At 31.2% G+C, this 16,917-nt stretch overlaps 1 protein-coding gene across 3 annotated transcripts in view; it reads left to right on the top strand.

The window, feature by feature from the left end:
* The first annotated feature begins 243 nt into the window (after positions 1 to 243).
* Positions 244 to 16,917, top strand: part of rasgrf2a (Ras protein-specific guanine nucleotide-releasing factor 2a) — a 32,740-nt gene continuing 16,066 nt past the window's right edge. For all 3 annotated transcript variants that reach the window (XM_059545352.1, XM_059545351.1, XM_059545350.1), the window contains exons 1-13: positions 244 to 826; positions 7,128 to 7,234; positions 8,485 to 8,632; positions 9,569 to 9,658; positions 9,784 to 10,037; positions 10,718 to 10,797; positions 11,058 to 11,251; positions 11,362 to 11,471; positions 11,990 to 12,108; positions 13,168 to 13,328; positions 14,200 to 14,266; positions 14,377 to 14,513; positions 15,184 to 15,266. In XM_059545352.1, coding sequence (XP_059401335.1) covers positions 548 to 826; positions 7,128 to 7,234; positions 8,485 to 8,632; positions 9,569 to 9,658; positions 9,784 to 10,037; positions 10,718 to 10,797; positions 11,058 to 11,251; positions 11,362 to 11,471; positions 11,990 to 12,108; positions 13,168 to 13,328; positions 14,200 to 14,266; positions 14,377 to 14,513; positions 15,184 to 15,266 — 1,829 coding nt within the window. In that variant the 5' untranslated portion in view covers positions 244 to 547. The remainder of the gene's footprint in view (positions 827 to 7,127; positions 7,235 to 8,484; positions 8,633 to 9,568; positions 9,659 to 9,783; positions 10,038 to 10,717; positions 10,798 to 11,057; positions 11,252 to 11,361; positions 11,472 to 11,989; positions 12,109 to 13,167; positions 13,329 to 14,199; positions 14,267 to 14,376; positions 14,514 to 15,183; positions 15,267 to 16,917) is intronic.

The following is a 16,917-nucleotide window of genomic DNA, read 5'->3' as shown; positions in this document are numbered from 1 at the left end:
AGCTCGTTGTGTAAACTAAACTTTAAAAAAAAAATGTAAAGAGATAAAGCTTCAGTCATGTTCCTGAAAATGGATTTAGATTAGTTCTAGCATATGCACTTTCCTAGAAAAGCGCGATACTCATTTCAGAAAGAGAGTATTCTCTGTGGACAGTGATGTAAATAGAGACCATCGGGTAAACAGAGACTGAATGGGTAAATAGTTCTGTCTCTTTAAATCGATGTCAAAGCCGATTAGCGCTGATCTCGGTCGTGATTCTGTTGTACCGTCTGTTCACTGCATCTATTTTTGTTTTACGTAGCTGTGCGCAGTTCAGAAACATTATGTATTTAATACATGTTAACTCTTTTACTTTCTGAAGTGTACTTTCGCTTGTTTTGTTACCCGCGCACTCCTTTAGGATATCGCTGTGCGTAATTACGCGTCTGGAATCTCCTTTACGCACAGCATCAGCGCGTTCGGTTGGACTATATAGATCATCATCTCTGGCTGATGTGTGTTTGGAGGAGGAGGATGATGGGTTCAGTGTGACAGTCAGAGCTGTAAGATGCAGAAGAGCGTGCGTTATAATGAAGGACACGCGCTTTTTCTGTCCATGATCGCGCGTAAAGAGGGAATCAAACGTGGGTTCTTGAGTAAAAAAGCCGCAGAAAACAACCGCTGGACCGAGAAGTACTTCGCGCTGTACCAGAATGTGCTGTTTTACTTTGAGAACGAGCAGAGCACCAGACCATCAGGGATTTATTTGCTGGAGGGATGCACCTGCGAGAGGAACCCGGCTCCCAAAGTGTCCACCGTTGGGAAAGAGAGTTCAGATAAACAGCAGGTAACTTATGATCTGACCTCGGTTTCACTCCACATTTCATCCGTGGTCTAATAATTACTAGCTGTCTCGACCAAAGCCACATTTCAGATGCAAGTGTGCCAATTTTGGAGTTAGTTGCTTTCTAAACAAACCACATGTTGGTGTCTGTTTGAGAGGGTCATATTGGACAATGTGCATCGGGGTCTACATTTGTTTTTATATTACAAAAATTGAATTATATTAAAATTTGAGTTTGAAGCAGTGTTATTTTGTTTCTGTTCTTATTTTTTCATTTTGGTTTAATATTTTCGCCATTGTGTTTGTCATTTTTATTAGTTGCTGTTTTTTTAATTTTTATTCCAGTACGTTTAGTGTAATATTTTTGCTTTATTTTGACAATTTGCAGAAATAAAATAAGTTTCTGCTTTTTCATTGTCATGAAAGTTGAGGATCCAAGTGCAGTGTTTTTTGATTGGTATCCAGAAATAGACAGAAGGTCAGATACACAGGCGATCAGTCCAAACAATAACAACAGGGCAAAATGCAAGCAACGATTATCCAAAAGACAAGCAGGTAAACAAAACCAGCAACCAATACACGGGACAACCATGAAACAAGGCATATAATTGCAGTTCACACACATACAAGATTAAGCAATGAACGGCAAGAAGAACTGGACTTTTATAGGGTGAGCTAACAAGGCACAGGTGCAGACAATGAGTGCTGATGAATGTTTGCAAACAATTATGGGAAATGCAGTCCAGGATAGAGTGCACTATGGTGATTGCTGGTGATTGTGACATTTATGTTTTATTTTTAATATAAAATATTAAAAAAGCATAATTTAACTATTTTTGTTATTGTATTTGTTTTCCATGTAACATTTTTTAATGGTTTTAGTTTGTGAAATATAATAACATTAGTTTCAAGTAAAAATTAATTAAACATCCTTATTATTAACAAAAAAAATAAAAAAATAGATTTATGAAACCAACATAATAAACCACTGCTCTAGTTCCTCTAATTAACCTTATGACAACTTCCTATGTGTTAGTGTAAAGATGTATCAAAACCAGCAATAGCAGCCCATATATTTCAATCAAACATGAAGGCTTTTAAATGAGCGGATATAAGTGAGTAAATGCCTGTGTGCTGATATTGTGGCTTCAAATGAGAGTTTTGAGGTTTTCATCAGCAAATTGAATACAAATCTGAAATAAAATATTGTCAGTGTGCAGACTTAAAAAATTCTATTGTGTATATACATTTTAGTAGTTATGCTCAGCTCTGAATTATTTAATGGGTTAGACACTTGTAGGTGGAATCTTTATTAGTCACAGAGGGCTTTATCAAGCAAAATGATTAATTCACTGATATTTGGCTATTTTGAAATGTGTCATCAGCCTGAACATTTTAATGGCATTTAAACAGAAGTTTCTTCCTGCTTGTGTTAGTTTCCGTTATTAAATTATATTTTATATTATATTATACATACTATATGTTAATAATTATATTGGACAGCCACACAGCTTTTTCAGTACTCACAGAAAGCTCATGGGAATTCTCTGGTCAAGAGGTTTGGGAATCAATATTTTTACATCCCTGGAAGCAAGCCTGCACTTAAACAGACATGTGCTGTGGTCACTGCTCATGTTAAGCAGCATCTAGCAGATTAAACACTCATCTTCTGCGTATGAAGCAGATATATTCTGATCCCCGGCCATTTACTGGGACCCCACGAGACACGTTTTGTCCAGATTAACGCCTGTTGGCCGTTCATGGGCCTTAACCTGAGTTTCTTAACATTCTGATGATTTCCTTTTTAAATAATGCTCAAATTATGTGATTTAAAAATGTGATTAAATTCTTTAACAAAGCACTAAAGCATTCAAACACCTTATGGAGATGCAAGTTATGGAGAAAGAACTGCAATGGAAAATCTATAACGCACTTAAAAATAAATGTATTTATTAAAATGAGTGTGCGGTCATATATTTTTATTCATAAAATGTGATTATCATCAAAATAAAGTGTGATTTTTAAGTTAAATTACTGTAGGGATTCATTATTTTTATTTATCTACATTTTAAAGCATTTATTTATTTAGAATTTTAATAATAAAAAAACATATTCTGTTAGTTTAAATAAACACTTTTGCGGTGGATAATGACAGTTACAAATAAACACAAAAGTGAAATGTCTTTACATTCTAATGAGAAATATAACAATACATATGTGGTAAAAAAGGATGAGCTGTCCTCATCATCATCATCATTTATTTATTTATTTTAGGCTGAATTATGAATCAGAATTACTGTAGCCTAACCATAAAACAGAACGTTTGGCAATTTTGAAATAAAAAAAATCTATATTTATGTATAGTTTCTAACTTAAGCTTCCCCCTTAAGAGAGGTTTTGTCAGATTTAGCTAAGTAAAATCTCTTCTGTTATGTTATAGCAGATGTTGCTGCCCCCTCCCAACACACACACACTCACACACACACACACACACACACTTCTCTGAGATTATCAGATGTCTAATCTGAAACACGTTCTACATACAGTTCATGTGTGTGTGGATGCAAACTGTGAGACCTTTAAAGTTGAAGATTCTTCATTTGTTTGTTTAGTGTTGTTTTTTCTTTCATAATTGCCTATGTTTTTACTAAGCATGTTATATATGACCTACACCACCAGGCAAAAGTTTGGAATCTGAAATCTGGAATTTGTTTTTGAAATAAGTCTCTTCTGCTCACCGAGGCTGTATTTATTTGATAAAAAAATAGTAGTAATTGTGAAATATGATTACAATTTAAATAAGTTTTCAATGTGAATATCTGTTCAAATGTAATTTTTTTCTGTGATCAAAGCTTAATTTTCAGCATTGTTACTCCAGTCTTCAGTATCACATGATCTTCAGAAATCATTCTAATATGCTGATATGGGGCTATTTAGTGGAAATCGTGATTTCTTGAGCAGTAAATCATCATATCAGAATGATTTCTGAAGATCATGTGATACTGAAGACTGGAGAAATGATGCAGAAAATACAGCTTTGATCACATTATTAAATTACATTGTAATATTTATTATATTGATACATATATTTAAAACTTTAACTTATAGTGTATGTATATTTTTACACCCACTTACATAATTCTTTTCAATTCTTTATCATTGCACATATTGCACATAATATCTTGGTGTATATTGAAGTCGAGCATGTTTGCATATGCTGTTACTCATTGTGGATGCATTAAACAGCGTTAAAGATCAAAGGGCTTTAAAGTACTTCAACAGAATTTAAAAGCAAATGTTGATTGTGCTTTGATTTCTGGGCCAACTCAATTTAATAAGCTTTTGTTATGTGCAAACTAACCTGTGTATTTATAAATGGGAAAAAAAAAATCTTCTGCATGAAATGCCTGCTTTTAGTTTGGAATTAAATTATCATTAATTATGGTAATGTTTTTAATGTGATGGTTTGGCAGTTTTTGATATAAGCCAATCCAGTTTGAGCTATTGTGATATAAAGTGCTCATAACTGTATTATCTGATTGGTGGATATTTCCTCGTGCACCAGTATTGGCTGTGTAGCTTTAGATTCATCTTCCTCTTTAAACATACTTGATAAAGATTCAGATGCGAAGGAAATGTGCTTGATACAACCAGCAGCGTGCCAATGACTTGTGCTACCATGAAAATCAGGACTGATGTTATGTTGAAGTGCCACTGTATGCTTGCAGCTCTTACACATCACCAGCTTCCTACTGCGTCAGCTGACTTGGAGTTCTGTTCACTTTAAAGTCAGCATAAAAGTCACCCAATTTATTTTTTAGATCACTCACTATCTTTAAACATCGCAAATGATGTGATAAAGTTAGTCTGCTTGCCCTCTTAGACTTTATATAAATAATATTTATATAATTGTACTGTTAAAAAATGTGGTTGTTGATAAAATTCAACAAATGCTCAACAAGGCAGCATTTATTTGAAACCGTAAAAACAGTACTTTTTAAAATATTATCAACTTTTCTCCATGTGAATGCATTTTAAAATGTAATTTATTCCTGTGATCAAAACTCCAGTCTTTAGTGTCACATGATCCTTGACCCTGCTGCTCAAGAAACATTTATTATTATCAATGTTGAAAACAGTTATTTTATATATAGTGTACATATTTACATCTTTTTTTCACTTTTTTTTTTCCAAACCGTAATGTTTTTTTTTGAATATTCTTTGCATACAAATTAAACAAAAATGCGTTTTGAATTGAAAATATAAGTATTTTCTTATTTTATAAATATATTTACTTTGACTTTTGATCCATTTTCTGCATCATTGCTGAATAAAAATATTAATTTGTTTAAAAAAAATACTTGCTTTAAATCTTTAACTTCAATCTTTGGAGCATTAGTGTATATCTGAAAGTTTTACATATTTTAAGTAATATGTTTAAAATATATTTTAAGTTGTTGTTAACCACTGTAACTAGTTTTATTTAGTATGTTTTATATTTGTGTTAGTTGTATAATGTTCTGATTTGATCATATTTATTGCAATGAAAAGAAAATGAAATCCCTATGTAGAAAAGATTGGAAAAATTGTTCTGGGACAGAAGCTGTAACTATTAATTCCTAATGGATAAAATCTTTTCCAGCCCACTTTTTTAAAATAAAATGAATTTTAATAATACATTTTACCTAAGATAATTATTTTATTGTATGATTATTAAATGTTAAAATGCATTAGAATCCCATTGCATGTTGATTTTATCATATTTCCTGGCTTCTCACAGATGTAGTTTCCCGGGATTCTTGCTGTTTCATGAGCTCTGCTGACCGTAAACACATGTGCAACACAGAGCATGGTTCCCGTCTAAGAATAGTAGCCCTTCTGGCATCGTGTTTCTCTCAGACACAGTTATCTGAATAAAAAAGTCTACAGTGCATGACTTCGAAAGGACAATCTGTGTGCGTTTACATGTGCGTGACCCAAGAAAACATGCATATAGGGCTTCTAGCAAAAATGATGCAAATGAGTCAGAAATGAATTCTGACACGTCAGTGAGCTTTGTTATTGTAATCGGATGCATACAGCTGATTTTAATGCCATTCAGTGGGAGATTATAGTTCTGTGGGTCGCTGAAAGTGAAACAGAATCCGATGTATTTGTGGGCTAGCAGTGTCTATTGTTATCTTTCGGTTTAAACAAGGCCTGAGGCTGAGGACAATGCATTAAAGACAGAGGAGAAGCTCTACCGGTTACATAACCACACACACACACACACACACACACACACCAGCCGTGCATCATGAGAACACAAACGAGCCCTTAAGCCTACGTCCTATAAAACACACTTTGCTCCGTCTCTTATTTGAGGGTGAAACTATCCAGGTCATATTTCTATCCATAATCAAATGAAAATAAACTCTGTAGTGAAAATCATTTACCTAATTTGGTGTTCCTGGTCAAAAATGATTCAGTTTGCACAGGTTTTGTATCTCGTTTTGGAATTGATTGATCATAGGCCTCTTTGATCTGCACCTCAGATTTCATTTATTAATGAAAAAAGCCTGAATTATTGGGTAATTTTGGCAATATTCATTCAGAAACTGAGAGCTGCATTATACAAGATCAAAGAGGCCTATGATCAATCAGTTGCAAAAATAAATACAAAACCTGCACTAATTGAAAGTGTACAAGTTGACCAAAAGATTTGGTAACAATTGTTTTTTATTTTACTCACAAACCTATTTCAGTTCTTACATTGACCCCAGTTTGACAAACCCTGTTTTAATGTAGTGTTTAATGCATTTTATGATGTTGATAAAAAAAATTTATGTTTAAATTTTCTTTGCTTTTTTATATGAATATGGTATTTTTTCTGTAAATTTAAAACAAGTTTGATTAAAGTATTCTAAAAAGTAGTCGAATTACATTACCTGAAATGAGTAATCTACTAACTACAGTTTTCGTCATGTAATAATCTGTAATCAGTAACAGCTGTAATTAGCATTTTTGGGAAAAATAAAATCAAAGTCAAAATGACCAGAACACAACATGAGAGTTTTCCCTTCCAGACATGATCTATTCATATTTTTCCACTGTGCTTTGGCGATGCGCTTGGTGTTTTATTATATTACCTTTTTTTTTGATTGGCTGATTCAAGGTGAAATTCCTTAGCAGCACATCTACAGTTATATCCATTTAATGAGTGCATGCAAGTTTTAATGTTGCTCACTATGAGTCAAATTCAATATGAATGCTGAATACTGATTTGTGGCCTGCACTCTGATGTTTAATTTCTCATCTTTTTCAGTATTACTTCCTGGTGATTTTCGGCCACGATGGGCAGAAACCTCTGGAGCTGCGGACAGAAGAGGATGGAGATTGTAATGAGTGGGTGGAGGCCATTCATCAGGCCAGGTACAATAGAAGACAAAACATTCAACGTCTTTGGAGAACATTATGTGGTTTTGCTGAGCTGGTCAGCCTGTCTTCTAACAGCTGTTAGATAGCAATGCGAATGGAGACTTTTGCTGAAGTCTCTGATATTTCTCCTAAGAAAAAATACCTCACCAGTCTCACACCAGGATTATTATAATTTACTAAAAATAAAACTGTTTAAAAAAATTCTACTTTTTATATGGAATAACTGTTAACTTTAATGTGTGTGTGTGTGTTTATATATATATATATATATATATATATATATATATTTATTTATTTATTTTGTTTTTGTTTAGTTAAACTTGAAGTACTAAATAACTAAAATAAAATAAAAACATTTACATTACTTGAAATAATCCTTAACTGAAATAATGAAATATAAAAATGTTGATAATTTAAAATGATAATTTCTCTGTTTTACTTAGTTTTCTTTCAAGTACTTCAATAACTTTAGATCGAATTAGATTACATTAGATTCAACTTTATTAACTTTATTAAAGTTTTTATTATACTGTATAACTTTATTATTACCTTTATTATAACTTTATTATTCTGAATGAAGAGGTTGAAACTAATGAACTAACTAAATCTTAAAAAGCTTTAGAAAATAAAGCTCAAACTAAATAAATGCAAATTAAACATATAAAAAGAAAAACTGACAAAAATGCTAAAAACACAAAACAAAACAGCTAAACCTTTTAACAAAAATTTAAGTGAAAAGATTAGTAAATTATATATGAAAATCTATTATTTATCTATATTTATATTATATTATATATGAAATCTAATTCAAAATATTAACAAAGTCTTTATATTAAACAATTAGCCAAATTATTTAATATTTAAATTAAAGATAACTTAAGAACTGGATTGGTTTTTTTCTGGATTGGGTTTCAAACCAAGAACATTCAAGCTAATTGATATTATAGAGAAATGATGCGTGCCATTGCATATACATTGATATGAGGTAGAAAAACAGGCAAAATTATTTGTGTTATTGTCTCACATTTCACACATTCCTACATCACTGATGAGTTTCTGGGCAACTCACAATATACTGTAAGCATGCATAGCGAGGATAGCAAAATAAATAGGTTTATTTAACATTTTAAGTGAAGAAAACACGTCCTGTAGGTTTTATAGTGCATTGCAGTCAGACACAGTATTTCACTGCATGTTCATGTAAATGTTTCTAACCCGCTTTGACTTTCTGCCGTCACTGGCAGTTATTCAGACCTCATCATCGAGCGGGAAGTTCTCATGCAGAAATACATCCATCTGGTGCAGATCATGGAGACGGAAAAGGTGGCGGCAAATCAGCTGCGGACACAACTGGAAGACCAGGATACAGAGATCGAGAGACTGAAGGCAGAGGTCTGTTCATCTTCATCGGTTCTATCCAGGGTTGCCAGATCCCAGAACAAATCTAAACTCAAAAACACACCCATAAGGAATTACAAGTTTTTTTGCATCATCCAATCACAGTTGATAGGCATTTCATTTATTGTTTTTATACTGGTTTTATTTGGATGATTTTAGTTAATATGTTGTAGTTGCAAAAAATTTACTGTATTTTATCCCTCCCTGTGTGTGTCTGTGTGTGTGTGTATATATATATATATATATATATATATATATATATATATACCAGTACACATACATACATACATACACACACACACACACACACACACACACACACACACACACACATTTTTTATTAGTTTTACTCTCTTTAATTTTAAAATTACTTAAAATATTTTAAAGCACTTTGCATGATAAATTGCATAAAATGCGATGTATACATTTTAATAACACATTTTAACATTACATCATGTGATATACTGACATAGCTATCCATAAAACTTTAAAAATTTTCTCAGAATTGTGAGATATAAACTTGAAATTGCAAGAAAAAAGGCATTTGCCTTTTTTATATATAATTTTTTTTTATTCTAAGAAAAAAAATCTAACCCAAAAGCAACTGAAAATGAATGAAAACTAGCCTAGTTTTTAAGCGTTCAATCACAGTTGACAGCTGCTGGATACCTAATAAGGGACTTAAAATACATTTGTATAATTTTTAACAGCAAATGCATGTCAAGGTTCAATACACGTTAGTAAAATGATCCATCTTCATATTATTTGTTCACAATTAAACCTGTTTGGTGGTCACGATGCATGATAAAATTAGAAAAAAAACATAATTTTCATGTCAAAGCATTCTCAAAATTGTTCAAAAGTCCAATTGTGCAGGAAAACCCTGGCAGCCTTGCTATGTGTATATTTACTGTGTTATCTGTGTTTTAGATTCTTGTTCTGAATAAAACGAAAGAGCGAATGTTGCCCTTTCAGTCCAATCTAGAGGAAGAAGATCCAGATATTAAGAAAATCAAGAAGGTAAATGGCTGTCTACATACGTTTGTTCACACTTCTATATCCTCCTCCTTCACACAATAATCTTTGCTATTGTTTTTAGCGTAAGTGCAGTCATTGGGGCGTCTCCGTTGCGTGTTTTCTCACAGGTGCAAAGCTTCATGCGTGGTTGGCTGTGCAGAAGGAAGTGGAAGATCATCGTGCAGGACTACATCTGCTCACCTCACGCCGAGAGCATGAGAAAGAGAAACCAGATCGTCTTTAACATGGTGGAGGCCGAGACGGAGTACGTGCTCCAGCTCTCCATCCTGGTCAACTGCTTCCTGCGGCCGCTCAGGATGGCGGCCAGCTCCAAAAAACCCCCCATTAGTCACGACGACGTCAGCAGCATCTTCCTCAATAGGTATATTTAATGTTCTGATGGGCAACTTAAATGAATCGAGCACTTGTGAAAAATGTGGAAGTTTGTTTCCACCTCAAAAAAAAAACTGCGATTATTTATCTCACCATTCAGACTTTTTTCTTTCTTGCAATTAATATCTTACTATTCAGATTTTTTGTTTCCACCACAAAATAAATAATTTATATTGCATGATAAATATCTCACAGTTCTGACTTTTTTTCCTCAGAATTACAACTTTACATCTTTTATTTAGTTTCCAACACAGAATTAAAAAATGAAAACAGTATTTGCAATAGATTTTTTTTTCATTGTTAAAATGTCTTATTTTCTCTGTTAGAGAAAAAAATCTAAACAGTATTCACATAAATCATCTGTTCCAGATGTACACTACTTTATTACTATTAATATTACTATCATAATATATTTTTTTTCTTAGTCTTATCTCTGTTCTCATGTCATATATATATATATATATATGTACCAACAAATCCCTTGGCGAAAGAAGCTGATTCTGATTACACAGTGTTTTAGATTGTTTACTTTTTTTGCTAGCTGTTGACAAACAAAAATATTACTTTTATTTTACACAAATAAATGTTTAATATATGCAACTATCATATGATTAAAATGTTTTTTAGTAATGAATACACCATGCATTTCTCTTTTTTGCTGTTTTTAAGTGAGACGATAATGTTTCTCCATGAGATATTCCATCAAGGCTTGAAGGCTCGGATAGCCAACTGGCCAACATTAGTTTTAGGTGAGTTTGTTTAAGCTGCATTTTATATTTAATTCAGATTAAATGAATATATTTTTTCGCACAGTGATTCATAATATGAAGTGCAGTGCAATGTTTTTTGGAGTCTCCACATACAGAACAAAAATGAACATAAGAATAATTCTCTCATCTAATAATTCACACTAGTCAGAATAGAGACAAATGAAATATGTTATTTGACTTCACTTCAGTGCTCACATATCACATATCTTATGTCTGAAAGCTGAACTGTCACGTTTCAGCGGATCTCTTCGACATCTTGCTGCCGATGCTGAACATTTATCAGGAGTTTGTGCGAAACCATCAGTACAGTCTGCAGGTCCTGGCCAACTGTAAACAGAACCGGGACTTTGACAAGCTTCTGAAGCAGTACGAAGCAAACGCCGCCTGTGAGGGCCGAATGCTGGAAACCTTCCTCACCTACCCTATGTTTCAGGTGAACCGCTGACCTCTGACCTTTGAGCAAGGAGCGTGAGAACAAACAATAGTAACACTAGCAATACTACACATTGCATTTAATTTAAACCTTTCCATTATTATTATTAGATTCCACGATACATCATCACCCTTCATGAGCTCCTCGCACACACGCCTCATGAACATGTGGAGCGCAAGAGTCTGGAATTTGCCAAATCCAAACTTGAGGAACTGTCCAAGTGAGTAAAAGCTAAACAAAAATGTATACTAATAATACTACTAATAATAATAATAAATCATGAATTGTATGATATACTTTTTATTATCTTAGATAACACCTTAAATTAAAATAATATAAAATATATTATAAAAATCTTATTATTTACTGTTTGTTTTTAAACCTGTATTTAAAATGTATATGTATTATTAAAAATTCCTATAATCGCTCTTAATTAATTCTTTACCGGCTTTTAAAATAATTCTAATTAAAGCAGTAAGATGCCTTACACCGCTGTAAAATGATATCAGATGTCATCCACTAAACCTGTGGTTATTCTATTAAAAAAAATTATGCTTTTAAATGCAAACAAGGCTTTTGAATTGTATTTTTAATATTCACGTGACCAAGGCTTTCTCTCAAGCCTAGAATGTGTCATGATTCTGTAGCCTCCAGTTTGTTTTTCAATTTAAAATACACTTAAAATCAATTGAATGTGTGTATGAGAGGATGCAGCTGTGTTTGTGTGTTTATTCTCAGAATGATGCACGATGAAGTGAGTGACACAGAAAACATCCGTAAGAATCTGGCGATCGAGCGAATGATTGTGGAGGGCTGTGATATCCTGCTGGACACCAGCCAGACGTTTGTACGGCAGGGTGAGACACGGTTCACTGCAGTCATTCATTTGTGTTTGACTGCTGGACATCCTCGTCAAATGACCTTCTACCCCAATACTTCATGTATTAGAATACCATTTTTATGGGTTACATGTTCACTTTTTAAAATGTACCCTAAAATATGTCTGTATATCTGTTCAGTTTTAAATGTTAAACATATACATTTATAAAAAAAAAAATTATGTATATATTTAAAATAAATATGTATTATTTATGTATTTTAAACTAATAATATTTTTAATTTAAAATGAATATAAAATATATATATAAATTAATATATATATTCATTTCTATTTCAGTTTCAAGTAATTTTGTTATGTGCTGTTTTGTTTGTTAATGTAGTTTAATTGTTTTAAATATAATTCTGTTTAGCTTTTTATTTATTTTAGTTTAGTTTTAGTAATTTTAGGGCTTCAACTTAATTTATTTCATTTCTAATTTTCTTTATTTTTATTTAAATTCAGATTTATTATTTTATAAAAATACATATATTTGTTATAAAAACATTTTATATATAGGGTGTTTATTTTGAACATAAATAATAAATATAATAATAAAACCTAAATAATAAATCATATAATAAATAATAAAAATAAATAAAATAATAAATAATAACAAATATTTTTTCTTTATTTTGAAAAGTAACACACATAAAAACATACTTATTATTAAAGAATAAAATATTTCTGTTAAAATAAAAATGTAATTGTTTAAAATGCATTGTTTATTGCATTGTATTATTGTTTGTCTATTTAAAACTAAAGTTGACCATATTAAGTGGAGTCAGTCAGTAGTTGTGTGTGATTGTTTCAGCTCTACACAAACACTGATCTCATTCAGCTCTGCTCCACACTGACAGCAAGGTGTGAAATGTGCTCTAATGAGATCTAATGTGCCATTTTAATGCATCTTGTCTCATAGAGAAGCGTCTCTGGGTGAGACAGCGCTGCCCTCTCTCCCTGAAACACTGTCTTTAATGTTCTCCTTCCTCTGGGTACTGAGCTGATGTGTGTGTGTGTGTGTGTGTGTGTCCTGTAGGCTCTCTGATTCAGCTGCCCTCCGTGGAGAAGGGTAAACTGAGTAAGGTGCGTCTGGGTTCACTGTCGCTCAGGAAAGAAGGCGAACGCCAGTGTTTTCTGTTCACCAAACACTTCCTCATCTGCACACGCACCTCCGGCGGCAAACTGCACCTGCTTAAAGTGAGTCGAGTCCTTCTGAAGATAATAACAGCTCAGCAAGTGAAAGAGTTTCTTAAAGGAATAGTTCATCCCAAAAACTATATATATATGTATATATATATTTGTATATGTATGTATATGTATATGTATGTATGTAAATATTACATTTAAATATTATTTAAATGTAGCTTTATTGTAAAATAAAATGGATTTTTTTTAAATAAACATGCATTATTTAAAACATGAAATATTAATATTATTTCTTAATTTAAAAGTATTTACTATAGACCTGTATTATTTATTTCAAATCAATAATATTTCTTTATTTAATATTATAAAAAAGTAATATATATTTGTTTAAAATTTACTTTATAATAAAAAGTATATTTAAATATGCATTATTTATTTTAAATTATAATTTTTAATTATATTATTCATTTAAGTGTATGTTTTTTTGTGTGTATATATATATATATACAATGTCACTATATATGATAAAAATATGTTTTAATTATTTAAAAATAAATTTTTTGTTAATAAATATGTATTCTTTTAAATTAATATCATCTCTTTATTTAAATGAATCAGAAATAAAAATATGCTCCCGCTCAAAGTGATTCGAGTCACATCTGAAAATAACAACAGCTCAGCAATTAAAGTAATCAAAGTGATTTAAACCTCTAAAAGAAATTGTTCACCCTAAAATATTCTTATAATTAAATCACCATCATGTTGTCCCTACCCCACTTGTTTTTTTTGTTTTTTTTTTAATTTACAGCATTGGTCACCGTTCACCTTCATTGAAAAGCTCAGTTCAGACATCTGGGTGAACTATTACTTTAACCGTTTCAAAGCATAAAATAACTAAAAGTATCTTTCCTCAAAACCACAGCAAGGAGGCACGTTGTCTCTGATAGAGTGCACGCTCATCGAGGAGCTGGATGCAGGTGATGAAGACTGTGAGTGGGACTTCAGACAGCTTTATTAATACCATCAATCCTAGTCATAGCAACATGAAGCTAACTATCAATGAAGTAGATGTAGTGAGGTTTGATTCTCCATCTTCTAGATAATGCTGCTGGTCAGGGGCTCAGTCACCTGGAGTTTAAAATAGTGGTCGAACCTGCTGATGGTCCATCATTTTCAGTGGTTCTGCTCGCTCCGTCTCGACAGGAGAAAGCAGCCTGGACCAGCGACATGAGCCAGGTACAATCTGCACAATACATGCAACACGCTTATTCAGACCTGTCACAGTGTGTGCATCTGTAGAACAAACCGCAGACAGCTTTTCTACGAATATCACAACTCATATGAAGCAAAAATGCACGAGAAATAAATAGTTTATTCAAAAGCAGAGATTCAGTCAAACACGAAGAGCAGAAGTTCATGTTTTGTAGCTAGAAATCAACATGCATGAAATGCACAAGAGTGAGAAGTTTCCATCATATTTGCATTGTCATAAATAGTTTCACTGACTTTACGGTAAAGTTTTTGCATACTATTTTTAGTATGAACAGTCTTGTATACACTCTGCTCTTGGGATGAACCGGTATGCAAACTCGGGTTAATACTGGTAGCTGTTTTGGTCTTTTTGTTTATCTATATATCTATACTTTTACACCCTTCAGATGAACTCTTTAATTTCATTTTATAGAAATAATTTGAATAGGAAAAATAAGGCCTAATATTATATGCTTCCAGTCTCGGCCTAATCAGACAAATGCTGATCATTCTCAATAATGATAATGATTGTTTACTCATATATTGTGCACTCTCCTAGTTTGATCATTTTGATCAAATCTTATTGCATTTGCTACTGTGTGAGAGTGAAGTCACTGCATTCTGTTTTTCTTTTCTACATTTTTATGCCATTTAGTGCATCGACAACATTCGCTGCAATGGCTTGATGACCAGCGTGTTTGAGGACAACTCCAAAGTCACTGTGCCACACATGATCAAGTAAAACACTCACTCCAGTGTTATATAATTGTATATATATATACATACAGTACAGACCAAAAGTTTGGAAACATTACTATTTTTAATGTTTTTGAAAGAAGTTTCTTCTGCTCATCAAGCCTGCATTTATTTGATCAAAAATACAGAAAAAAATGTATATATTGTGATATATTATTACAATTTAAAATAATTGTTTTTAAATGTATTATACTTTAAATGATCATTTATTTCTGTGATGCAAAGCTGAATTTTTAGGATCATTATCACATGATCCTTTAGAAATCATTCTAATATGATGATTCATTATCAAAGTTGGAAACAGTTCTGCTGCTTAATATTTTTTCAGAACATGTGATACTTTTTTAGGATACTTTGATGAATAAAAAGTAAAAAAATAAAAATAAAAAAAAGCTATGTTTTTAAAATATAAATATTTTGTAATAACAATATACATTACTGGTCAGTAATTTGGGGTCAGTCATTTTTTTTCTTTCTTTTTTTAAATAAAATCAATACTTTTATTCAGCAAGGATGTGTTAAATTGATCAAAAGTGATAGTAAAGAAAATATATTATTAGAATATATATTATTAGAATTTTTATTTTTATTTTGACTTAATGCAGTTCTTTTTAACCTTTTATTGATCATTTATATTAGACAGCAGAACTGTTTCCAACACTCATAATAAATCAGAATATTAGAATGATTTCTAAATGATCATGTGATAGACTGATGTTACATGTGACACTGAAGGCTGGAGGAATGATGCTGAAAATTCAGCTTTGCGTCACATAAATAAATGATAATTTAAAGTATATTCAAATAGAAAACTATTATTTTAAGTTGTAATAATATTTCACAATATTACTGTTTTTTCTGTATTTTTGATCAAATAAATGCAGGCTTGATGAGCAGAAGAAACTTCTTTCAAAAACATTAAAAATAGTAATTTTCCAAACTTTTGGTCTGTACTGTGTATATATATATATATATATATATATATAATTTTTTTATATATCTCAATTATCAGTCATTTTGTTGTGTGCTTTGGTCAATTTTTTTAGGGTTTTAACTTTTTATTTATTTTTAGTTTAGTTTTAGTAATTTTCATGCTTCAACTTATTCTTTATTTTTATTTGAATTCATATTTATTTATTAATAGAAATACAAATATTTGTTATAAAAACATGTTATTTTATAATAAACATGCATGTATTTAACATAAATATTTTTTAAATTTAAATTCATATTTATTTACACTTATAAACACACACACACACACACACATATATATATATATATGAAAAAAATAAACATTATTAAAAAAATTAATTATTTAAAATAAAGATATTTTTAAATACATTAAATACATACTTATTTTAAATTAATCATATTTTATTTGCTAAAAATAGAAATCTATTTAAAAAAATAGAAAAAAAAAAAATGTTTTACTTTCTTAGCTGCCAAGACATCATTCCTAATTTTCATTACAATTTAAGCTTTTTATCTAATATTAATATTTTATTTCATTTCAGCATAATTTCAATTAACGAAAAAAAAAACATAATAATATTTTTTAATTTTAGTTTACAGTAACAACACAGAAATCACATAGATGAATTCAACATAAATAGTAAACAGTTTAATAATC

The sequence above is a fragment of the Carassius carassius genome, chromosome 49 (assembly GCF_963082965.1).
Source record: "Carassius carassius chromosome 49, fCarCar2.1, whole genome shotgun sequence".
In the NCBI taxonomy this organism is placed as follows: domain Eukaryota; kingdom Metazoa; phylum Chordata; class Actinopteri; order Cypriniformes; family Cyprinidae; genus Carassius; species Carassius carassius.
The sequence above is the reverse complement of the archived record's forward strand: the minus strand, read 5'-3'. Positions and strand labels throughout refer to the sequence as shown.